This window comes from Aethalodelphis obliquidens, unplaced genomic scaffold (genome assembly GCF_003676395.1).
Source record: "Aethalodelphis obliquidens isolate GAN/ISIS:26980383/991018 unplaced genomic scaffold, ASM367639v1 scaffold1, whole genome shotgun sequence".
Classification (NCBI taxonomy): domain Eukaryota; kingdom Metazoa; phylum Chordata; class Mammalia; order Artiodactyla; family Delphinidae; genus Aethalodelphis; species Aethalodelphis obliquidens.
The window spans coordinates 83,004,641-83,029,958 of NW_020837945.1; the positions used below are offsets into that span (position 1 = coordinate 83,004,641).

The following is a 25,318-nucleotide window of genomic DNA, read 5'->3' on the forward strand; positions in this document are numbered from 1 at the left end:
GTGCTGAGAATTGGGAGGGGAAATGTCCTTTGTAGTGTTAACTTGTCGGGGAGAGGGAGAATTGGGGACGCCTGGAGTCAGCTGTTCCTGGGAAGGTATCAGCTTTTTCATTTCTTTTTTAATTTAAAAGAAAATTTAACTTATTTAATTGTTAACATTTTGAGTCTCTTGAAAACTGTATTTGACAGTGTAACAGTTCCTCTTAAAAGTTTGTCTTTCTAAATGTTTGCCGTAAAGGCAGCTGTGGGGCTGGGACACCTGCAGAAAAGCTTTTACTTGGGCCAGAAGGGTTTATGAGAAGAGGCTACCCACTCTGTATTTGTGAATTAAGGAGAGGGTAGGAAGAATATGCTGTAGAGTCTGAGGCCTGTCTGTTCTGATTGTGCCCCAAGTGCGGCTTTCCTTGTGGGGCGGGCCAGATGGGAATATTGCAGCCTTTAATACCCTTGGAAGCTGAGAGGTGCCTCTGGTTGATTCCTCAGCCTCCAGGCTTAGCAAGGCTACCCTGCTGTTGTCCTGCTGTTGGGAAAGGATTGTTTAGCCTGGGGAATGATTGCTGGCCCCTGGTATCTTGTCCCAGGGGCCTCCACGCAGGGGGAAGCCCGTGGTTGCCTTGTCAGCAGACATTCCGCTCTGGCAGCCTGTTAAAATGAGATGGGACAAACTAGATAAGCGGAAGCCAGGTGGTGTGATAGTGAGAGCTAATTATCCCAGCCCTGGGGATGGTCTTAGTGCCCAGAGGATGGAGGGCTCTTGTGAAAACCTCTCTGTTTGCTTATGGATCGAAAGTTCCTTGTTTCCCTCACGGGATGGGCAGGTAAATGACTCTGTGTTTCCCTGACCTTTGTTTGAACCATGGCAGAATCTAAATTTCATTGTCCCCTTTTAGTTCCCCACTGTCCCTGCCCTGCTCCATCCCCATCGCCTTGGTAGGAAAAAAAAATGCTCATGTCTCCTAGCCACAGTCCTCAGGAAGATACAAATGGCAGCAGTATTTCCTTGTTTAATGTTTTCTCAACTCCTGGATCAAGCAGTATTTTTCCCTTTGGAATGAATCAACTGCTGCGGACACCTTCTGTGGCCGCAACATCTGGCCATGGAGAGACCTTCAGTCTGCAGTGCCCCGTAAGAGAAGTAAAGAGAAATGAGTGCCCTCATCTCGTCGCAGGAGAAGCCTTAAAAAGTTACTTCTAAAATTGATTTAAAGCATTGTAACGTAAAAAACAAATAGGCCTCATAAAACACATTCCCCTGGATCATCATACATCAAGTACTAGCCGTGTTAGCTGTTTGGCTAGGGCTACCTTAGCACTACTGACATTTGGGGGCCAGATAATTCTTTGTTGTGGGGGCCTGTTCTGTGCATGGTAGGATGTTCAGCAGCATCCCTGGCCTCTACCCACTGAACGCACAGTTGTGACAACCAAAAATGTCTGCAAACATTGCCAAATGTCCCCTGGGCAAGCAAAATCACCCTCAATTGAAAACTACTGGACTACGCTATCCAATACTGTAGTCACCAGCCACATGTAGCTATTGGACATTTGGAATGTGGCATGTCCGAATTGAGATGTTCTGTATATATAAAACACACACCAGGGCTTCCCTCGTGGCACAGTGGTTAAGAATCCACCTGCCAATGCAGGGGACACGGGTTCGAGCCCTGGTCTGGGAAGATACCACATGTTGTGGAGCAACTAAGCCCATGCGCCACAACTAATGAGCCTGCACTCTAGAGCCCGCGAGCCACAACTACTGAGCCTGCATGCCACAACTACTGAAGCCCACGCGCCTAGAGCCCATGCTCCGCATCAAGAGAAGCTACCGCAATGAGAAGCCCGCGCACCGCAGTGAAGCGTAGCCCCCTCTCGCTGCAACTAGAGAAATCCTGTGCACAGCAACAAAGACCCAACACAGCCAAAAATAGATAAATAAAGTAAATTAATTTTAAAAAAACCTAATAAAAAACACACACCAGACTTCAAAGACTTAGAACCAAAAAAAGAATATAAAATATCTCATTAATAATTTTTATTGATTACATGTTTAAAAGATAGTATTTTGTATATATTGGGTTAAATAATGTATATTATTATAATTAATTTCTCCTGTTTCTTTTTACTTTTTAAATGTGGCTACTAGAAACATTTAAATTACATTTGTGGCTTGTATTTTATTTCCGTTAAGCAGCACTGCACTGGAGTGTTGCTCTACTGTAGTTTAGCCATTAATCTTCTATTAGGCATTTAGTTCCCAGTAAACCATTGGGTTTAAATGATTTTTTTTGTTTGGAAAATTTTCCTTCCTATAATAATACTATGGAGACAAAGCATATGTAAAGTGTTACATATGACCAGTTTGTTCCCCTGAGTACCTGCCAGTGACATTAAAAATTGGGTCAAGGTTCAGATGATATGTGGTTGTCTTACATTTCCCTCCTTCTCGGGTTGGATTTTATCTCTATTTCTATTAAGGTATATATAGTTGTATCTTAAAATTTAATTTTAATTTCTTGATTGGTAACATTGAATTCAGAAGCTGAGAGAAGCTTCTGAACCAATTTAGTAGATTATTCTGGATTTTGACCTTTTATAAATACTAGAATGTAACCTGCATTAAGGCAGTGATTTCGAGGTGCAAGTCTGTTTTTTCACTCCTGTGTCCCCAGCACCCAGAGCTGTGCCTGGCGTGTAGTCCCCTCAATAAATACTTGCTGAATGAATGGATAAGACATGTTTTTCAGTAAAAGCTGACTGTTCAAAATATATTATTATATTAGTTACCTGGTCACTCCTTTAGCTGTATTCCCTTCCCCTTAATGCTAATTTCATTATGCAAAAAGTTTTCCTTTTTATATTTTAAGCCATCCATCTTGCCTTTGATAAGTTTCAGGCTTTGGGGGGAAATGGAGACTATTTCCTTCCCTAGGTGGCTAAATATGCTGTTTAATTCTCTTCTATTTATTTCATCATTTTAATGTAACTTTTGGGGTTAATTCCAGATGGATTAATGTATGGTGTGAAACCTGGATCTCAGTTCCTCTCCAATCTGTTTGTATTTGTCCCAATGATATTCACTCAATTGTATTTCCCTACCGTGTTATATTATTTATGCGTTCATATAATAAGCCCATATAGCTTAAATATATTAAGTCATTTTTCTTGGTTCATTTCTTTTTTTTTTTTTTTTTTGCGGTACGTGGGCCTCTCACTGTCGTGGCCTCTCCCGTTGCGGAGCACAGGCTCCGGATGCGCAGGCTCAGCGGCCATGGCGCACGGCCCAGCCGCTCTGCGGCATGTGGGATCTTCCCGGACCGGGGCACGAACCCGTGTCCCCTGCATCAGCAGGCGGACTCTCAACCACTGCGCCACCAGGGAAGCCCCATTTCTATTTTTAATCCACTCAATCTTAGAACGTGGTAACTCACATTACAGAATGTTAATATGGTAGGTTAAATTCGTTTTTACTTTAGATAGACATTTTTCCCCCTGGCTTGCTTGGCCAGGTATGCTTTTTTGGGAAGCCTAGAAAGAAAGAGAAGTTAGGCGTCCAACCAAACAGTTACAAGTATAAGACATCTATGCAGTTACTGGCAGGGTAGTATAAAGATGCTTTTATTTTATTTTTAAATATCAGTCCATAATGTATTCATCATTTAGCATCTACTCATCTTTGGTTGAAAAACAACCAGGAAGTGGAGTTTTGCAATTGAGTAAAATAGTCTATTTATATTCTAGTGTTCTAATCATGTACTTGTGCCTTTGACTGTGGAAATTACCATTTGCTTATAATGAGGTTAGTTAGCAGAGTCATAGTTTATTTTAATCTGATACTCACCCTGGGGAAGAGAGGAGAGCTGGCTGTCTATAAAGACACATCTGAGGTCATCTTGTACAGTGATGAGTTATTTGCTTGTTTTTTCTTGGAATGGCACATAGCATAGTGATTAAGAGCCTCAACTCTGGAGCCTGGATTCGATCTCTGCTTTTAAAGATCTCTTCAAATCTTTGCTGCTACTTCACAGTTTCCTCAGATGTAAAACAGGGGAAATAAGAGTATCTACCTCATAGGGTAGTTATGAGAATTATAAGAGTTAGTATCTGTAAAACATTTAAAACAATGCCTGGCACATAGTAAATGCTATGTTGGTTTATTATTAGTTCATTTGCCCAAATTTTCCCATCACCTTCAAGTAAGCAGTTTGCCTTTACAGATACATGCTAGTCATGAGATCGGGCTATAAACAAAGAAGATTGCCCTAACTTCCTCTGTTTCTTGCTAATGTCCCAGAGTAGGTGGGATAGAGGCAGGCTCAGGTCAACAAAATAGAACTGAAAGTACTAAAACTAAGAGCAATTCTCTTTTGCAATAGTAGTGGAGTACATATCTTATAATAAGGTTAATTAAACAAACTGGATGGATGTCTAGTTGCTTCGAGCTACACTCTTTAATCCTGTAATCCCACTGATGGAATTTATCCTAAGTAATCCAGAAAGAGAAAAATAAACTGTAATTGTTTATTATACAATTAATAATAAGCAAAAGAGCAGAGAAATTAAACAGAAGTGGATCGGTTAAGAAGATTTCTTAGTGGTATGTCATGCAGTTTTACATGATAATAATGCAGATTGTGGGGCAACATGGAGATGTTCTGGTTGCCATTTGAATAATAGGTGCCAGGCTCTGTACTGTGCCAGGGGCAAGGGGTGCAAACAAGAGTTAGTCAGCCTGCCCTCCAGGAGTTCTTAGGAGAAGCATCCTATTGCAGTGACACAGTGCAGGGAAGACATAGGAGGAGGGAAATAAATTCCCTAATCTTGAAAGAGTCAGGGAAAGCTAAAGGAAAGAGGAATAGTTAAGATAGGCTGTATGATTTATCAGATGGATAAATTGGTGTATAGTTTATATATTAAATGTTTGTTATATACCCAATACTTTGCTAAGCACTTTTCATTATCCCATTAATTCCTCTCAACACTTTGTGGTAGGTGCATGTACCATTGTAAAAATGAGGAAATTGAAGCTTAAAGTGGCTAGGTAACATGCAGAAAGTTGGTGGCAGAATCAGCCTGTGAGCCCGTGTCTGTCTTCTGAAATCCATGTGCAAAACCATTATACTTCACAGTGGCCTCCAACTATGGGAAAATTCTGCCTAAGGAGTATGAATACTTTAAGACCGTAGAGAACATAGTCTTATTGGAGTAAGGGGATTTTCTCTTGATTTTCTTGATTGTGTTATTTTATCATTCAAGAGCTAAACACCTGTTGCTTACTGTTTTGAGAGTCGTGTCACTGAAGGAACTAGGTGCAAATATGGAGCAGGACTGTTTCAAAACAGAGCATCCTGCATGAATCTTCTTATCTCCATCAGATATTTCACTGTACTTATATGGGCAGTGAGTAAGCTATGACAGCAAGATTGACAGTTTGGGAAGCAGTTTAGGAAAGAATAGCAAAAATACGATGAGACTTGGAAAGTGGGTTGCTTAGAATGGCAACTTTTGATTGTCTTAGATCAACGATATAGACTTCTCCATACCTTTACTGTGTTCATTCTTACTCCATGTTTTATTATTCTATGAAAATTTGAGAATTAGTTCAACCACTTTTTCAACCACTTCTATGGGAGTTTTTCTTTGTCAGAATAAAATTATACTGAGTGCCTTGTTCTAAAATCAAAAACATTGCAAGAGTCCTCAGTCTCTGATATGTTACAGGCATTTGATAATGCTTGTATAGTACTCATGATATGCCTTTGGGAATGAAACCTTGCCTGCCTGCTCTCATCTGAGTCTTTTTAGAGAGCCTTTGAATTTGGCATTCTCCAATAAGGGAAGTAACTTACTACCAGGGGGTCGTGGAACATGACATCATGTATATAGTCAAAGGAACAAAACTCATGCAATAAGACGATTTTGTTTGTTGTCAACCATTCACTTTTCTATTCGTAGGTTTTGATGAAAATTGTAACTAGGCATTTTAGAGATGAATAAAATGAAATTAGTGTACTACAAAGATAGAAATTAGAATATTTTTTATTCCCAGCATCTGGGACAGTCTTGTACATAGGTGCTTAGTAAGTTATTTGTTGAAAGAATAAATGAAGATGTGAAGATTTTAGTTTTCTCTTAATGCTACTATGTCATTCTTATGTGAGAATACTAATGGATGGCATACCAAGTTTTCCTTCTCTGGTGCCGTAACGTCAAAAGATGTTTATAAAACTCTCCTCAATCTTGAACTTGGTTCTCCTGGAAAGGTAAAAGAACTAGAATGGCTAAACCAGTTTTGTAAAGGATGAATAAAGTTGGAGATATCACACTATGCTATTTTAAGACTTACTAAATAGCTACAGTAATCAAGTTAATGGTATCAGTGAAGGGATAGACAAATAGGTCAATGGAATAGAGTCCTGAAATCGACCCATACAAGTATGGCCAACTCATTTTTACATAGGTGCAAAAGCAACTTAATGGAGAGATGAATCTTCAACAAATGGTGTTGGAACATTGGACAGCTATAGTCAAGAAAATGAGCCTTTGCCTAAATTTTATACCTTATATAAAAATTAATCAAAAAATTAATCAGGATGGATCACAGAACAAAATTTAAAACTATAAAACTTTTAGAAAAAAACGTAGAAAATATTCATGACCTGGGGTTAGAGCTAAGAGTTCTTAGACATGACACTAAATGCCCAATCCTTAAAAGAAAAAAATCAACAAATTAAACTTGATCAAAATATAAAACTTTTGCTCCGTGAAATGACCCTATTAAGAGAGAAAATACTTTCAAATCATCTGACAAAGGACTTGAATCCATAATAGATAAAGAACTCTCTAAATGCAACACTAAGAATAACAATCCATTTAGAAAATGGGCAAAAGACTTAAACAGACACTTCACCCAAAAGGATGTATGAGTGGCAAATAAGAATAGGAAAAGATGTTAAACATCATTAACCATTAGGGTAGTGAAATTAAAATCATGATGAAACACTAAACCACACCTGTTCAGGTGGCTAATATAAAAAATAATGACAATACCAGGCAGTGACGAGTATGTGGAGAAACTGGATCTCTCATAGATTGCTGGTAGGAATCTGAAATGAGACTGTGACAAAGTAATTTCAGTGACAACTAATGTTTGAATCATAAGTAATGTCAAGTCACTTTATATAGTTCTCACGCTATCAAAACTTGAAATTAGAAGTGGGGTCCCCATTCCCTTAAAGATTTGTAGTTTATATATTTTCTGAGCTTAAATTACAGTTCCAGCAGTGTGTTTCAGAACCTCAGTGAAGTACAAAGGAAATTTCCATATTTCAAGATCCATTCATTTTATTTTATTTAATTTTTAAATTTTTAAAAATTGAGGTCTGGGGCTTCCCTGGTGGCACAGTGGCTGAGAGTCCGCCTGCCGATGCAGGGGATGAGGGTTCGTGCCCCGGGCTGGGAGGATCCCAAATGCCATGGAGCGGCTGGGCCCGTGAGCCATGGCCGCTGAGCCTGCACATCCGGAGCCTGTGCTCCACAACGGGAGAGGCCACAACAGTGAGAGGCCCGCGTAAAGCAAAAAAAAAAAAAAATTGAGATATAGTTGATTTACAATGTTATATTAGTTTTTTTTTTAATCTATTTATTTATTTGGTTGTACCAGCTCTTAGTTGTGGCAGGCGGGCTCCTTAGTTGTGGCTCACAAGCTCCTTAGTTGCAGCTCTCCAGCTCCTTAGCTGAGGCACGCGGTCTCCTTAGTTGTGGCATGCAAACTCTTAGTTGCGGCATGCATGTGGGATCTAGTTCCCTGACCAGGGATCAAACCCGGGCCTCCTACATTGGAAGTGCAGAGTCTTATCCACTGCACCACCAGGGAAGTCCCTACAATGTTATAATAGTTTCAGGCATACAACATAGGGATTCAAAATTTTTATAGATTATACTCCATTTGTAGTTATTATAAAATATTGACTATATTCCCTGTGCTGTGCAATCTATCCTTGTAGCTTATTTATTTTTTACATAGTAGTTTGTACCACTTAATCCCCTTCCTGTATCTTGCCTTTCCCCCTTCCCCTCTCCCCACTGATAACCACTAGTTTGTTCTGAGTCTCTTTCTTTTTCTTTTCTTTTTTTTTTTTTTGCCGTACGCGGGCCTCGCACCGTCGCGGCCTCTCCCGTTGCGGAGCACAGGCTCCGGACGCGCAGGCTCAGCGGCCATGGCCCACGGGCCCAGCCGCTGCGCGGCATGTGGGATCTTCCTGGACCGGGGCACGAACCCGTGTCCCCCACATCGGCAGGCGGACTCTCAACCACTGCGCCACCAGGGAAGCCGGAGTCTCTTTCTTTCTGTTATATTCACTAGTTTGTTTTAATTTTTAGATTCTACATGTAAATGATAACATACTATTTGTCTTTCTCTGACAAACTTCACTAAGCATAATACCCTCCAGGTCCATCCATGTTGTTATAAATGGCAAAAATTCATTCCTTTTTATGGCTGAGTAGTATTCCATTGTATGTATATGTATGTGTGTGTATACATATATATGTATATACACACCATGTCTTTATCCATTCATCTGTCGATGAACACTTAAGTTGCTTTCAGATCTTGGCAATTGTAAATAATGGTGCTATGAACATTGGGGTACATGTATCTTTTTGAATTAGTGTTTTTGTTTTCTTCAAATATATACCCAGGAGTGGGATTGCTGGATCATATGATAATTCTATTTTTAGTTTTTTGAGGAACCTTCTTAACTGTTTTCCACAGTGGCTGCACCAATTTACATTATCATCAACAGTGTACAGGGTTCCCTTTTCTCCACATCCTTGCCAACTAATGTTATTTGTGGTCTTTTTGATGATAGCCGTTCTTACAGGTGTGAGGTGATAACTCATTGTGGTTTTCATTTACACTTCTCTGATGATTAGCAATGTTGAGCTATTGCCTATTGTCCATCTGTATGTCTTCTTTGGAAAAATGTCTATTCAGGTCTTCTGCCTACTTTTTAATTGGGTTGTTTGTTTTTTTGATACTGAGTTGTATGAGCAGTTTATATATTTTGGATATTAACCTCCTATTGGTCATATCATTTGCAAATATTTTCTCCCATTCAGTAGATTGTCTCCTTTGCTGTGAGAAAGCTTTTAGGTTTAATTAGGTCCCATTTGTTTATTTGTGCTTTTGTTTCCTTTGCCTTTGGAGACAGATCCAAGAAAATATTGCTACGATTTATGTCAAAGAGTGTTCTGCCTGTGTTTTCTTTTAGGAGTTTTATGGTTTCTTGTCTTACATTTAGATCTTTAATCCATGTTTTAGTTTATTTTTGTAAATGTTCTCATTTTATTCTTTTACGTGTAGCTGCCTAGTTTTCCCAACACCATTTATTGAAGAGACTGTCTTTTCTCCATTGTATATTCTTGCCTCCTTTGTGGTAGATTAATTGAAAAGATCCATTCATTTTAGAAATAGGTAGTAATGAGGGATTTCCTTGGTGGCACAGTGGTTAAGAATCTGCCTGCCAATGCAGGGGACATGGGTTCCATCCCTGGTCCGGGAAGATCCCACATGCCGTGGAGCAACTAAGCCCGTGTGCCACGACTACTGAGGCTGCTCTCTAGAGCCCGTGAGCCACAACTACTGAACCCGCATACCACAATTACTGAAGCCCGCGCGCCTAGAGCCCGTGCTCCACAACAAGAGAAGCCACCGCAATGAGAAGCCCATGCACTGCAACGAAGAATATCCCCGAGCACCGCAACAAAGAGTAGCCCCCTCTCGCCGCAACTAGAGAAAGCCCATGCACAGCAACCAAGACCCAACGCAGCCATAAATAAATAAATAAATTTATTGAAAAAAAAGAGATAGTGGCAATTGTTGCGTAACATTGTGAATATAAGTAATGCCCCTGAATGGTACACTTAAAAATGGTAAATACACTTAAAAATGGTAAAAATGTCAATTTTTATATTGCATGTATTTTGCCACACACACAAAAATGGTCCACTAAATTTTGCCATGCAGTGACTTCCACCTAACTTTGAATTGGAAGTGACAAATCTGCAATGTAATGATATGATAAAGGCAAATGTCAAGAGGGAAATCTAATAGAATCCTATGATGCCTACCAAGAGATTAGTACGCTCAACTAAAATCATATACTCATGGATTGATTCAGTATTTGGCTGTACCTATCTGTGTGAAAAGAGGTTTTCAAAGATGAAATTATAATATCTTGTTACAAATCAGCATTAACGATGAATTTACAATCAATTTTGATGAAAAGGGAAAACTATTTTTTAAAATTTTATTGAAGTGTAGTTGATTTACAATGTGTGTTAATTTCTGCTGTACAGCAAAGTGACTCAGTTTTACATATATATTCTTTTTTGTATTCTTTTCATTATGGTTTATCACAGGATATTGAATGTAGTTCCCTGTGCTATACAATAGGACCTTGTTGTTTATCCATCCTGTATATAATAGTTTGCATCTGCTAACCCCAAACTCCCAATCCATTCCTCCCCTCTCCCCCCTTGGCAACCGCAAGTCTGTTCTCTATGTCTGTGAGACTGTTTCTGTTTCGTAAATACGTTAATTTGTCATATTTTAGATTCTACATATAAGTGATATCATATGGTATTTGTCTTTTTCTTTCTGACTTACTTCACTTAGTATGATAATCTCCAGGTCCATCCATGTTGCTGCAAATGGCATTGTTTCATTCTTTTTAATGACTGAATAATATTCCATTGTGTATATATACTACATCTTCTTTATCCATTCATCTGTCGATTGACATTTAGGTTGCTTTCATGTCTTGGCTATTGTAAATAGTGCTGCTGTGAACACTGGGATGCATGTATCTTTTTGAATTATAGTTTTGTGTGGGTGTATGCCCAGGAGTGGGATTGCTGGATCATATGGCAACTCTATTTTTAGTGTTTTGAGGAACCTCCATACTGTTTTCCATTGTGGCTGCACCAATTTACATTCCCACCAATAGTATAAGAGGTTCCCTTTTCTCCACACTCTCTCTAGCATTTATTATTTTTAAACTTTTTAATGATGGCCATTTTTACAAGTGTGAGATGATAACTCATTGTACAATAGTTTTGATTTGCATTTCTCTAATAATTAGTGATGATGAGCATCTTTTCATGTGCCTATTGGCCACCTGTATGTCTTCTTTGGAGAATTGTCTATTTAGATCTTCTGCCCATTTTTCAGTTGGATTGTTTGTTTTTTTGTTATTGAATTGTATGAGCTGTTTGTATATTTTGGAAATTAAGCCCTTGTCAGTCGCATCATTTGCAAATATTTTCTCCCAGTCCATAGGTTGTCTTTTCATTTTGTTTATAGTTTCCTTTGTTGTGCAAAAGCTTATAAGTTTGATTAGATCCCATTTGTTTATTTTTGCAATCATTTCTATTGCCTTGGGTGACTGACTTAAGAAAACATTTGTATGATTTATGTCAGAAAATGTTTTGCCTATGTTCCCTTCTAGGGGTTTTATGGTGTCTTGTCTTACATTTAAGTCTTTAAGCCATTTTGAGTTTATTTTTGTGTATGGTGTGAGGGTGTGTTCTACTTTCATTGATTTACATGTGGCTGTCCAACTTTCCCAACACTACTTGCTGAAGAGACTGTCTTTTCCCCATTATATATTCTTGCCTCCTTTGTCAAAGATTAATTGACCATAGGTGTATGGGTTTATTTCTGGGCTCTCTGTTTTGTTCCACTGATGTGTATGTCTGGCTTTGTGCCAATACCACACTGTGTTTTATTTATTTTTTTTGCGGTACACGGGCCTCTCACTGTTGTGCCCTCTCCCGTTGCAGAGCACAGGCTCCGGATGCGCAGGCTCAGCGGCCATGGCTCACAGGCCCAGCCGCTCCGCAGCATGTGGGATCTTCCCGGACCGGGGCACGAACCTGTGTCCCCTGCATCGGCAGGCGGACTCCCAACCACTGTGCCACCAGGGAAGCCCCACACTGTTTTGATTACTGTAGCTTTGTAGTATTGTCTGAAGTCTGGAAGGGTTATGCCTCCTCCATTGTTCTTTTTCCTCAGGATTGCTTTGGCAATTCTAGGTCTTTTATGGTTACATACAAATTTTAGGATTATTTGTTCTAGTTGTGTGAAAAATGTCATGGATAATTTGGTAGGGATCACATTAAATCTGTAGATTGCTTTGGGTAGTATGGCCATTTTAACAATATTAATTCTTCCAATCCAAGAGCATGGGATATCTTTCCATTTCTTTGAATCATCTTCAATTTCCTTTGTTAATGTTTTATAGTTCTCAGTATATAAGTCTTTCACCTCCTTGGTGAGGTTTATTCCTAAGTATTTTATTTTTTTGATGTGATTTTAAAAGGGACTATTTGTTTACATTCCCTTTCTGATATTTCATCGTTAGTATAAAGAAATGTAACCAAGGGAAAACTATTTTAAACCCCAGTTAAGTGAAATGTTATTCCCTCATAAAAGAATTTCATTCTTCTCATTAGTAGACCTGTACCACCAAAAAAATTGTACTCAATTAGTATTACTATATTTTGAATTTTGGCAATAAACATTTGGTAGAATTTGTTTTCTTTTGTAACATAAGTACCTGCATAATATCCTCTATTTTGTCTCTTGGCCCACAAAGCCTAAAATATTTACTAGCTGGACCTTTACAGAAAATTTTGCCAACCCCTACCTTAGAGCACTGATGTTTCACTTTTTGTTCTTTTCTAATATATGCTTTGAAAGCCTTCACAATTTCTCTCCGTGCTCCACTTTAGCTGCATCCCACAGATTTTGATGTGTTACAATTTCTTATTATTTAGCTCAGAATATATATACTAATTTCGACTTGATGTCTTCTTTAACTCGTATTATTTAGAAGTGTGTTGCAATTTTTAGATATTTGGAGATTTTCATGTTATCTTTGTTACTGACTTCTAATTGAATTCCCTCGTGGTCAGAGTACATACACTGTGATATCAGTCTTTTGAAATGTGTTACGGTTTGCCTTTTGACCCAGCATATAGTTCATTTAGGGCAGCTATCCAGTGTGTACTTGAAATGGTATTATTTTAATTTTTGTCTTCTTTTGAAGCTTAGAACATCCAAATAAGGCTGGTCCTTGTCACCTTCTGTACCTACTCTGTATGTATTCTCAGTTTCTACTCCCTTATAGAGAATATGTTTGTATTTTTAGTGTGTCTTTCTGCTTTCTCAATCCAATGGTTTTCTTTTCTTCCCCTTGTGGTTATGGGCAGCTTAAAGGTTAAATAAATATTAAGTAAACAAAACAAAACAAAAAAACCTTTGTTGTGTACTTGAATCTCAGTAGACTTAAGTTCATTTTTAGGTGCCATAAATAAGTGTTCACCTAATAACTAAGGACTTTATATGAGTTCATTCTTTTCTTGGTGTTGACTCCTTTGTCACGTTTTGTTGTTATTCTCTTGAAGGTAGACTTTGTTTTGAAGTTTGCCTTGCCTTTGACAAAAGGGAAAAAATGCTTCCCAGTTGCTGTGTACTTGCCTGATACTAAGCAGTGACTTATCTGAAGATTCATAAGTGTGCTGTGAACTTAAGCTATTGTATTTGAGGAGAGAGCCACATAGGCATGCAGGTGACCCCCAGGCACAAATCCTTAATATTTGAGTTGCCTCTGTTTTGTGTGTAAAAGAGGTGGTGTGTCAAAATAGAGACTCCACTTCGTGTGAGGCACAGTGTGTTAGGTGCTGCACCACTTAACTTTTTCTTGATCTGGGGATCTATTCTTTCTTGCTAGTTCACAATAATTGCTGGAAATATTTGTGAGAATGTGAGAAAAGCATAAGGTCCTTATCATCCTTACTTGAGGAAAAGAATGCTTATGTTTCTGCAACAGTAACTGCAAAAGTAACTTTGGTTGATAAACAACAAGATCCTACTGTATAGCACAGGGAACTATATTCAATATCCTGGGATAAACCATAATGGAAAAGAATATGAAAAAGAATATATATATATGTATAACTGAATCACTTTGCTGTACAGCAGAAATTAACACAACATTGTAAATCAACTATACTTCAATAAACTTTTTAAAAAAATTAAGTGACTTTGGGTTACTTTTAGAGTAAACGGGCGTAGACGTGTCCAGATTTTTGGTCCACCCTCTTCTGCCACAGTCAGACTTTGAATTATACGCATTTTTGTTAATATGATTAATTGGTACTTGTAAACTTTATAGTAAAATATGTATAACTTTGTATTTCCACCCATGAGACTCTCTGCTTCATGCTGCAGAAGTCTGGGTAGGAGCTCTTTAGCGGGGCAGCCAGGGTGAGAGCCCCGCTTCTGCTCTCCCTGTTGCTGATAAGAGAGAGAGAGGAGGCATGTGTGCGTCCCGGCTTTTTCTGCATCACAGGGCTGATAAGGCGGGAGTGGGGGGGGATTGTGAAGTTTTTGCCATAGAAAATGGGCAATAGAATTTGCAGTTAGTAGTGTAGTAATTGACTCTCAGTCTATATTGGGAAATGAAAGATAAAACATTTTAGTGATAAAAATATAAATTTTAAGATATACAACCCAATGAGTGAATAATGATGTAAACTGTGGACTTTAGTTAGTGATAATATATCAGTATTGGGCTGTCAGTTGTGACAAATGTAGCACACTCATGCAAGATGTTAATTATTGAGGAAACGGGGAGGAGAGGGGGGAGGTGAGGAGGTATATGGGAACTCTCTGTACTTTCTGCTCAATTTTTTCTGAAAGTACTCAAAAATGAAGTCTGTTAGTTTAGAAATTTTAAGTATCTGGTTTAATGTTCCTTAGCAAGTTCATATCATACAAGTTAGTGTTTAACCTACTGACCCTTGGGATTTCTTGGGTAAGATGAATCTGGTTTGCAGTTTGAGCTGTTAATGTCAGGCAGATTTGGTGCTCTCTGTTTTTCTACTGTTCCTTAATTGTGCTTTTGCCTTCCCTCCCTATCTGTTGAAACAGCTGGATTGCCAAGATGCCTTGGAAGCAGCAGCCCGAGCTGAGGGCCTTTCCCTGGATGCCTCCATGCATTCTCAGCTCAGAATCCTGGATGAGGAACATCCCAAGGGAAAGTACCATCATAGCTTAAGTGCTCTGAAGCCCATCCGGACCACTTCCAAGTAAGAGGTTCTGCTGGTTAGTGGCTTGTCTGTGAAGCACCAAAAAAAATTCGGGCTAAGATTAGACTATTTGGGGAAAACCTGGGTTTAGCCAGGAGTTCTGTATACTAAACATTGTATTGTAAGTGTTGGCTAGCCTCTCCACGTGTGTTGACAGTTTTGTGCTTTGGGTTTTCTGTCCTCAGACACCAGCACCCAGTGGACAATGCTGGGCTCTTCTCCTGTATGACTTTTTCTTGGCTTTCTCCTCTGGCTCGCATAGCCCACAAGAAGGGGGAGCTCTTAATGGAGGACGTGTGGTCTTTGTCCAAGCACGAGTCTTCCGAGGTGAACTGTAGAAGGTAGGCGTCTCTGATCCACCCTCATCTCCCACGTACTGGTTGTGTAGGGCCTGAGCTAGGAGTGTGGGTCCAGCAGTGTCAGGTCCAGAGCTCTGTGTCCTTTTAGGATCTGAGCTATCCTATGGAGGGAGGGTAGCCTGGGGGTGACTTTCCCTTTGCTCTTCTGCTTAACTCCTATATCATCTTTAATCCTGTTTTAACCACGGGCTTTCTCTCTCTCTCTCAGCCCCGCTTCTCTTCCTGAGTCTGCAGGGAGATTATGTTGCTGCCTTGTGACAGAATACATTTTTGTGGTAGCCGATTGTCATGATTAAAATCTAGTTACGACTCTACATTTTACCACAGGATCCTTCAGAAAGGGTTGGGGACCCTTGAGGAAGGAAGTTCTTATCCACAGGCAGATTCTATTCAGGGATAATTTTTCTGGGTGGAAGGAGAGACTTTTCGTTCTCATCATTTTCTGAATCCCGAGAGGCTCCCTATACAGGGTAAATATGTAGTTACCCAGGAAAGGTCTTTCTTCCCCAGAAGGTGAAGACTGTACATAACTTGAAAGGAGAGACTGGTGTGAATGGTGGCAGGAGGGAGGTTGGGGGGGTGGGGGGTGGGGGTGGGGGTGGGGGTTTGCGTATTCCCTGGGGAGATGTGTGACGGAGGACATGTGCCCTTGTTAAGACTAGAGAGACTGTGGCAAGAAGAGCTGCATGAAGTTGGGCCAGACGATGCTTCCCTCCGGAGGGTTGTGTGGACCTTCTGCCGCACCAGGCTCATCCTCTCCATCGTGTGCCTGATGATCACGCAGCTGGCTGGCTTCAGTGGACCAGTAAGTCCTAACCATCCTTCCTAACAGTCTCCAGGGCCCCAGCCATGGCCAGCTGTAACCTTCTTGTTCTGTTGCAGGGGTTGCCCTCACCTTTGGGCTAGTTAGCAGCCTTAGAGATGCCTCCAGGTCTGTTGCAAGGGCGCAGTTGATGTTGGGGTGAATGGTGGTTTGTGAGAACTGGAAGGAGGAGGGGGCTGTGTTGCCAGAGGAGAAGCGGACCTGGCTTGCTTCCCTGGGGTGGGGGTGAAGCTGAATGACTCCAGCTCTGCCCAGGGCCGCGCTGCTTTGCGGCGTATCGACACGAAACGACAGTCCCGGTTCGGGAAAGGTGTCTCACAGTTCCGTGAGCAGCCGAGAGCAGTGTTGTGTGGCGTAGGCTGTTGCGTTGGTGCTGGTGACACACTGAAGGTCTGGGGGCAGAGTTGTCACATGTTTGACGGTTCTGTGGCACATGAGCCCTCAAGAAGCTGGAGGACTGTTGAGGTTCTTAGAGGCTAACCTGAAGTCCATTTCAGGTTCTGGTTTATAGTGTAAACCGTGTGGCAGGTGTTGGGGTTGCAGCCCTGGTTTTCCTAGTGTTGCTGAAGCAGAGTAGGGGAGAAGAGTGACGGTCACGCTGTTTTCTGGACACCTGTTTCTTACACCTGCTGTGCTGCCTTACACTTGAGACTTTGATTAAATCTATTCTCTACATATTTGCCTTGAGGCATCGGAGCCGTAGTACTCCTTATTCTGTGCGTTTTCCGTGTGTGGGTAAGCTGGAGGGTCATGGTTTTGGTAAGTATGGGCCTAAGGTGCATGGTGATTAGGTAAAACTAATTTGCAGTTTTTCTGTTATGTTTTTTTGTTTGTTTGTTTGTTTTTGTTTTTAATGTCTGATGCCTTTTAAAAGTTTTGATCTCTTTTCTGGAGCAGAGAACACTACTTTTCTGGTATTGGGTTTCTTATTCATTGACCAACTAACATACTTTTGTATAAATTTTAAGTAAGAGGGACCATGTAACTGAATATCATGTCACTGACCAAAATGGCAAACGTTTTCATAGGACCAGCTTCCCCCAAGAAGAGCTTCTGTCATTGTTTCACTACAGGGCTGGTGGCTGCTCTGATCTTTGGAAGAATTCTTGCAGCTGGGTAGCACGGTATACAGGCTTCCTTGATTCCATTCGGCCAACGCAAGAATTTAATTGGCTCCTCCCACCTCCCCCCCCCCCCCCCAAAATTCCATAGATTGTTGGGACTTTAATTTTTTACTTGGGAAAAAAAGTTTCTTATGCTTGTTCAGCTTGGGGGGCCTTACAGTCACTCACTTGAGCATCTGCATATTCCTTTATCTCTCTTTTAAGGCACAGCGCACTGGAATACTAATCTCTAGTAAACTCTTCTAGATGCCAGGGAAAGCTGAGAGCCTTCCTTTAATAGGAAGACAGCAGCACGCTTTTCCTTTTCTCCACCCTCTTGAGGAAGAGCACCTTAAGGCCTGTGTTACTTTGGGAGATTTTCCCCTAGAACAATCAAGAAAGCAATGGTCCCATCCACAGTGTCTCTAATTAATAAAAAAAGATTTCAAATTGTAAGCAATGAAAACTTCTTTTTTGGAGCTCTAATTCTGACAAGTTTCTTTTTAATTGGAAATTTGAAGGATCGGGTTTGAGATTAGTATTAGCAATGAGCATACCTTCCATCTGTGGATTTAAATCCTCTGGAAGAACATCCATTTTAGATTTTTGCACATTTTCTAATACGGCGAGGCTTTCAAACTGGCTTAGTCTGTTCTTACAGAAATCTACGTAAGATCTGACTCCCCAGATACCATATATTTTTTTTACTCTCCCCTCAGGTCTCACTGAACCTTGGTAGCCATATGCAGAGCAAATAAAACACAATCAAGTGACTGTGTTTTGTTTTGTTTTTTAACTGCTGGCCAGCTGGGGCTGGACATTAATGATCAAGACGATCTAAGGTTTCAGTGATGCCAGTGGACCAGTGCTCTGCACACGGTGTCCAAGGGTCACCATAGTGTTAATGGAGAGCCAGAATCCCTAAGGGTATGGTCCTGACCTACGATGAGTGACCAAATTGCTAAACTTGCAGAGGTGATTTGTGGCCTTCTTGGATTAAAACAGTTTTAAAAGACCAGGCCTGACCTATGATTTGTGTGTAAAGAATTAGCATCCGCCCTGTAGATCTGCAAGAGACGGCTCCCTCCTGCAGTGCTATCTCTTGGTGAATGCTAACTCTGCTCACGGGCCTTTTGGGGAAAGGACAGTGAAAAGCCTCTAGAGAGGTAAGTTTCCCACCCTTCCAACCTCTCTCCAGCTGCAGCTTGCTTGATGCTGTCAGGATCTGGATTTGGGGGGAGTGTCTCTGTAGTGGAACCAGTGACAGAAGCTGTTCTTTAGAATTTTCAGGATGGCTGTATTCTGCGGTCAGAATGAGAGAGTCAAGCTGGGCAGAATCTCTCGCCAAGAGTTCAGGTAAGGTAATGTTTATTCACTGGGAATGCTTTCCACAGCCAGACAACTATGCTGACAGTCTCAAGTTTTCTCCCAGTTTGTTTAAATTTAAATGATTAATTTGTAACCTTTTAAAACGAAATTTTGGTTAGATTTTTCATGAAAACCTTTTTTTTTTCTTTGTTCCATACAAAATGGTTTGAAATGTAATTGTTTTTTAAAAAACCCCTATGTGTTGGAAATTCTTTAATCTGCTGTTTCCTCTTTTCCCTCCCCTTTGAAAGTTTTGCATAGTGTAAGCATTCATTTTGTCTTTCACCTTCCCTCTGCTCCTCCTCTCTGGGAGGTACTAATGCTATTACCTGGTGCTGAAAAATGGCACAATAAAGGTATGGGAAGGAAGGAACCCCAAACTACAACCTGCTGTCCTTTCACGCCTTCCTTTGGAGACTGCTCCGTCAGTGCCGAGGTGTGTGAGAAAATGCTTTACTGCACCGCCATCTTACTGAGTTGCTTCACGTGAGGAAAATGGGGTTTTGACCCTGCCACTCAGTGACTCAGTTCCACATTTTGGATTGCATACTGGAAAAGAAGCCAATCTTCTTGCTAGTAAACCAACAACCCAGCTGTATGCAGTGGTGACCCAAGCAATGGATATAAAACCTAAAAATCTGAGGGAGGGGAGAGGTGGGATACAATAGTTCTTGGAATCTGAAATCTCCTATTTATTTGATCAGGTTATTTACTGAGACTTGACATAAATCTGATTGGTGGGAATCTCTTAGGATCTAGTCGACATCTGATATTAATTTCCTCTCAGGAAAAGCAAGAAATACCGATTTACCCAGAGAGAGTCTGGGTTCTGGAATTCAGCATTAGCTGCTTCAGGACAGTTGCTTCTGGCCTCCATTTTTATCTGTCATTCAAGCGCTGGTCTCCAGCTATAGTACCCTTTGCTATAAGGATCGGTGTAGATGGGTGAATGGGTTTCTCCTTAATTTTATTTTCTTCCTTCGGGGAGGGGGATTGATTTGGCTTTCTTTTGTTGTGGTTTGTTTTGTTTCATTTTTGGCAAGATCAACTTTAGCTGCAAGGACTCGAAAAGACTCTGAAGGATGCCACCCATTTTTCCTTGAGGCCTAGATTTTTGTATTCCCTCCTGAGCAGAGGTCACTCCTCACAGCCTAGTGAACCAATAGGACCAGTGATTTTAAGCAGAGCCAACTCTTTGGGGAGTTTTCAGTTTTGTTTTTTTAATTCTCTTTCCTTAGCAGCAAGGTCTTTATTCCTGGAGAATCTCCTCTATTGCAGGCTAACTGCAACTTCAGGAGCCCTAACCGATTAAGTGCTGTCAGCTTGATGCGCTACTCCGGACTCTGGAAACAGATATTGGTTCTATGCTGTAATTGCCACTGTGTGTAGTTAAAACAACAGTCGAGGCCAGACCTGTTGGCTGGCTAGCCCTGTATAACTCGACTCTGTATGTTCCCATGTATGTTACCGCAATGCTCCTCCTGTTGTACAGTGTCTGTGAGATGCTCTTTGAAGATGGTACTTTTTATTTTTTTCATATTCAATAAAAGTACATTACCTCCCACTTCCTGGTATTTAATCCTGTTGCTGAATGTGCCTCGTGTGAGTGTGTGCTCCGGCGTTGCAGGACCTCAGAGCTGGAGGTGGCACTCGGTGGTTCTTGGGGGCTGCTGCCTTCCCTCCCTGCAGGTGGTGTTAGACATGTGCTACCTGAGGTAACATGTTTTTGTTTTTGGGAGGGAGCGGGGAGTGTGGGAGGGCCCTGGGGAGGGTCTCTGGATTTTGAATAGTCAGCTTTGTTTGCTCTCTTCTGTACTATTAAACTGCTGATGTTTATTTTCAGGAATGTTTTGCAAATGCACTTCTCACTCTTCCCCAGTCCAACTGTAGGTACACTGTTCCTTTTTATCAAATAAGCACGTTTGAAACGATCCAAAAAAAAAAAAAAAGGGTCTTAATTTCATGTAAAGAAATGTATCATTGTGTGGAGATACTGGAAATAAGGTCAAATATATACTTTTTAATGACCGTGTGTTGAGAATGAATTTCAGCTCATGGACAGGTTTATGTTACATTAGAAAGAGTATGGGTTTTGGTGGTGTCCTGAAAGAAGAAAGTTTCAAATTAGACCTACCTCCTGCAAATTGCTCTGCGTAAATAGCTGCAAGTGGGCCGTCAGCAATAGTTGGTCCTCCGAGAAGGTCTTTCTCTGCTTAGGCACTTATCACTGTACAGTGGAGCTGCCTCCTCTTTCTAACTTAACATAAAACTGTGGTGTGGCGTGTGAGTGCCGTGGAGAAGCTGACGGTGGTGTGTGTTTCTCCCTGTAGGCCTTCGTGGTGAAACACCTCCTGGAGTACACCCAGGACACAGAGTCTAACCTCCAGTACAGCTTGCTGTTAGTCCTGGGCCTCCTCCTGACAGAAATCGTGCGTTCTTGGTCGCTTGCGCTGACGTGGGCATTGAATTACCGAACTGGGGTCCGCTTGCGGGGGGCCATCCTGACCATGGCGTTTAAGAAGATCCTTAAGCTGAAGAACATTAAGGAGAAGTCCGTGGGTGAGGTGAGCGAGGGGTGTTGGCTTCAGGGCAGAGAGAAAGCTCCCAACCTGAGCTTCTTCCTTCCCTTGGGTCCCCGTTCTGTCCTTCCTCTTCCTCCTGAGGCAGTGCCTGCGTCCTCGCAGTGTCCACTCACTGCTCTTTGTGTCTCGTAGCTCATCAACCTGTGCTCCAACGACGGACAGAGGATGTTCGAGGCAGCTGCCGTTGGCAGCCTGTTGGCTGGAGGACCTGTTATTGCCATCTTGGGCATGATTTATAATGTCATTATTCTGGGACCAACAGGCTTCCTGGGATCGGCTGTTTTTATCCTCTTTTATCCTGCAATGGTGAGTAAGCTTCCTTACCGTATTTTGGCAGCTTCTCTTTAGATGAGTTACTTCCACTGGGCTATATATAGTAGGCACCACCGAGGTATCACATCCTTGATTGGAAATTTCCTTTAAGCAGGTACCTGGTTTGGAAATGTCTGGAAAGAGCTAGACAGGGTTCAATCCATACAGGCAGCATTTTGACTTCAGAGGACGTCTGGAAAGAGCTAGACAGGGTTCAATCCATACAGGCAGCATTTTGACTTCAGAGGACGTCACATGAGTAAAGACAGTAGCTCCTAAATGAGATTTAAAAAGAGGGAGTGTGAGTGAAGGAGGTCATCAGGTGAACCCTGCTTTCCCCAGGTAACGCAGGAGAGCTTGAGTCACGCCACCTCAAGGTGATGCTAACTAATATGGCTCTCCCGCTTCCCTTTGGTAGCGTAGATATCTGTGATTACTCTGAGGACAAATATTTACTTGTCTTAACTTTCTTCCAAAGGATAAGAGTCAAATACTCTTTGATTATCATTTAATAGACCACTTCTATTAAAAAGCAGTATAACCACGGGATGCTCACTTTATTTATAATAACCTTAAGCGGATTTATCTCCCAGAGAGACTAGACGGTTCTAACTCTGAATAAGCTGTGATTTGGCATGACATCGCTTTTCCTTTCAGATGTTTGTATCACGGATCACTGCATATTTCAGGAGAAAATGTGTGACCATCACAGACGACCGTGTCCAGAAGATGAATGAAGTCCTTACCTACATTAAATTTATTAAAATGTATGCCTGGGTCAAAGCATTCTCTCAGAGTGTACAAAGTGAGTTTAAAGACTTCATATGTGTAACTGGTAGAAGGATGTTGGCTTCTGTGCTTCCTGAGCACATTAGCTCCTGGGAATCCTAATGTCATAGGATCATAATACCTTATGTTCTTAATACTCGCCTATGAGCTTTACGTTGATAGGGATCTTAGAGACTGGCACCCATAACCTCAATTCACAAATGAGGAAATTGAGACCTGAGAAAACTGTGATTTTTCCCAAGATAACTCAGCTGGTTATGAGTAATTCATTCAGTTTCAAAGCCCCCTATCTATACTCTCATCCAGCCCGTAATTTTCTGGTCTGGCCATGAGGACATCACAGAAAACAGTATCAAGTGGCGGCACTTCTGCCCCCACCACTCTGTGTGTGCATGCGCACTACGGGTAGGTGGGTGTGAGACCCTGGGGGTAGTGCTGGGAGAAGGGCTAGGCTGGAGGTCAGGACAGCTGGACTCTGGGCCTCGCTCTGCCACTCACTCACAGGGTTTTTTTAATTTGGTTTCTTCTCAAATAATTGATTTGTGTTGAGTCACAAGGTTCTCAGTGCCTGCCCCGATCCTGGTCCGTAAATTCATTGCAGACATAAACATGTTGTATGTAAATGCCACAAAGTTTGGAGGAATAATTAGCACATTAGCTGGGCATTCCAAAAGATCTCAACAAAAGTTGAAATCTTGGGCCCTAAAAAAGGTGAAGTTAAGAAAAATGTATTTAAAGGCACTTTAGGGGACTTCCCTGGTGGCACAGTGGTTAAGAATCCTCCTGCCAATGCACGGGACACGGGTTCAAGCTCTGGTCCGGGAAGATCCCACATGCCATGGAGCAACTAAGCCCATGCACCACAACTACTGAGCCTGCACTAGAACCCACAAGTCACAACTACTGAGCCTGTGTGCCACAACTACTGAAGCCCACACGGCTAGAACCCGTGCTCTGCAACAAGAGAAGCCACCGCAGTGAGAAGCCTGCGCACCACAACAAAGAGCAGCCCCCGCTCGCTGCAACTAGAGAAAGCCCTAGCGCAGCAACGAAGACCCAACACAGCCATAAATAAATAAATAAAATAAATAAATATTTAAAGGCGCTTTAGAGTTCAAATGAGAAGACATAGTTACATTTAAATTTAATTTAAATATAAAAGATATGGCTGTTCATTGACCATAATCTCACAGTGAGCTAACCTGAATATGATCCAGTTAAAAAGTTGGTGCAGGGGACTTCCCTGCGGTCTAGTGGTTAAGACTTCGCGCTTCCACCGCAGGGGGCGTGGGTTCCGTTCCTGGTCAGGGAACTAAGATCCCACATGCTGCGTGGCGTGGCCAAAAAATAAAAAAAAGAAGTTTAAAAGTTGGTGCAATTTTGGGTTGAATAGAAATACAGTGTTCAGATCAAGGAAGCTGTTTTATTTTCACTGCTTGGTTTGTTGACTAAACCTTCAGGAACATTGTGTCCACTTCATACACTTTAATTATGAGTGGTCAGAAGCATCCAGCAGTGAATTAGCCTCCTTCTTTAAGTAGTGAGTTTGTTGCCAATAGAATGGAACAATTGGGTGCTAACAGGACATCTGCTAAGCCTGTTGGCAGGGTCACCAATGATAGTCCCTTCCGGCTCTCAGATTCTAATTTTCTCAGTTTTATAATCTTCTTTCTGTGACTCCACTCATCCTTCAGCCCCTGACTTTGGTATCTTTACCTGTGTCTTTTAGCTTGAAAAGAGCATCCTTGCTCATTATAGACTTGGGCAAGTTATGTGATACATGTTAAAGCAATGAGTCGAATTTTTTAAAACTATGACTTGAGAGCTGGCTCTCAATATATTTCCCAGTGTTTGGGAGAGTGGTAATACCTTTAAAGGTCAGTTCATAGTCTCCCAGAAAAATTGCTTTTATGTTTGAAAATTTTTTGAAAATACCTCACCGCTTCATTGTCATACTTCTTACTCCCTGGTCTTTTGTACTCCATGGTTGCTCTGATAATAAGGTTGTCAGTTTTATAAATATTTAAGAAAAATCATTCTGCTTACAAAAATTGTATTTCACTCATCTTCTTCCAATCACCCTTACTGCTTTTTGTGTGAAAGCCTCTATTCTAGCACCAACATACCTACAGTAGACACCCTAGTAAATCTTAGTTCCTTTTTAATTCTCCATTATCATTGTATAATCTTTCTTATAAGTACTTAACCTAGAAATAAACAACCAGGGAAGCAAACAAAACTGCCACTAGCAGATATGATTCATGTGTTCATTCCTTCTAAACAAAAGAAATTTGCAAAAAGAATGAGACTAAGGCAGAAGATGATCATTGTACTGAGAAGTAGTGACTGTTTTCTGTTAGATTCATTCCTGTGACTTGATGCATTTCAAACCTCAAGCTTGTATGCCAGCTTTTGTGATTGTAATTGATGGCCATATTGACCTAGTTTTTTGCATCGTAAATGTTACAGGGTCGTTTTAAAACCTATGGTGGCTGAAGACCTACCAAGTCTTGTTTGGTGACAGAGGAGCAATATCCCATGGTTTCTTTCGACTTGCTTTTTAGAAACTGGCTTGCTTTTTATTCTTAGAAATCCGAGAGGAGGAACGTCGGATGTTGGAAAAAGCCGGGTACTTTCAGAGCATCACCGTCGGTGTGGCTCCCATTGTGATGGTGATCGCCAGTGTTGTGACCTTCTCTGTTCACATGACCCTTGGCTTTGATCTGACAGCAGCACAGGTCAGTGAGCCCTCAGGGCTTGGGGACGTTTTAGAAATACCACATATAGAGATGCTCTAGTCCTCTGGTTACTAGATTTGGATTTCTTT

The 25,318-nt window shown here is 41.2% G+C and overlaps 1 protein-coding gene across 10 annotated transcripts in view; it reads left to right on the forward strand.

The window, feature by feature from the left end:
* ABCC5 (ATP binding cassette subfamily C member 5) overlaps positions 1–25,318 on the forward strand; it is an 88,500-nt gene that overhangs the window by 12,438 nt on the left and 50,744 nt on the right. For 5 of the 10 annotated variants that reach the window (XM_027110507.1, XM_027110466.1, XM_027110457.1 and 2 more), the window contains exons 3-9: positions 14,998–15,155; positions 15,341–15,496; positions 16,172–16,319; positions 21,139–21,372; positions 21,523–21,696; positions 22,360–22,507; positions 25,081–25,229. Coding sequence is in view for 9 of the 10 variants with exons in the window: in XM_027110466.1 (XP_026966267.1) it covers positions 14,998–15,155; positions 15,341–15,496; positions 16,172–16,319; positions 21,139–21,372; positions 21,523–21,696; positions 22,360–22,507; positions 25,081–25,229 (1,167 nt within the window). In the remaining variant the exon portion in view is untranslated. Of the gene's footprint in view, positions 1–14,997; positions 15,156–15,340; positions 15,497–16,171; positions 16,320–16,347; positions 20,695–21,138; positions 21,373–21,522; positions 21,697–22,359; positions 22,508–25,080; positions 25,230–25,318 lie in introns of those variants that run through there. The other 5 variants (XM_027110528.1, XM_027110518.1, XM_027110536.1 and 2 more) reach the window with 4 other exon arrangements.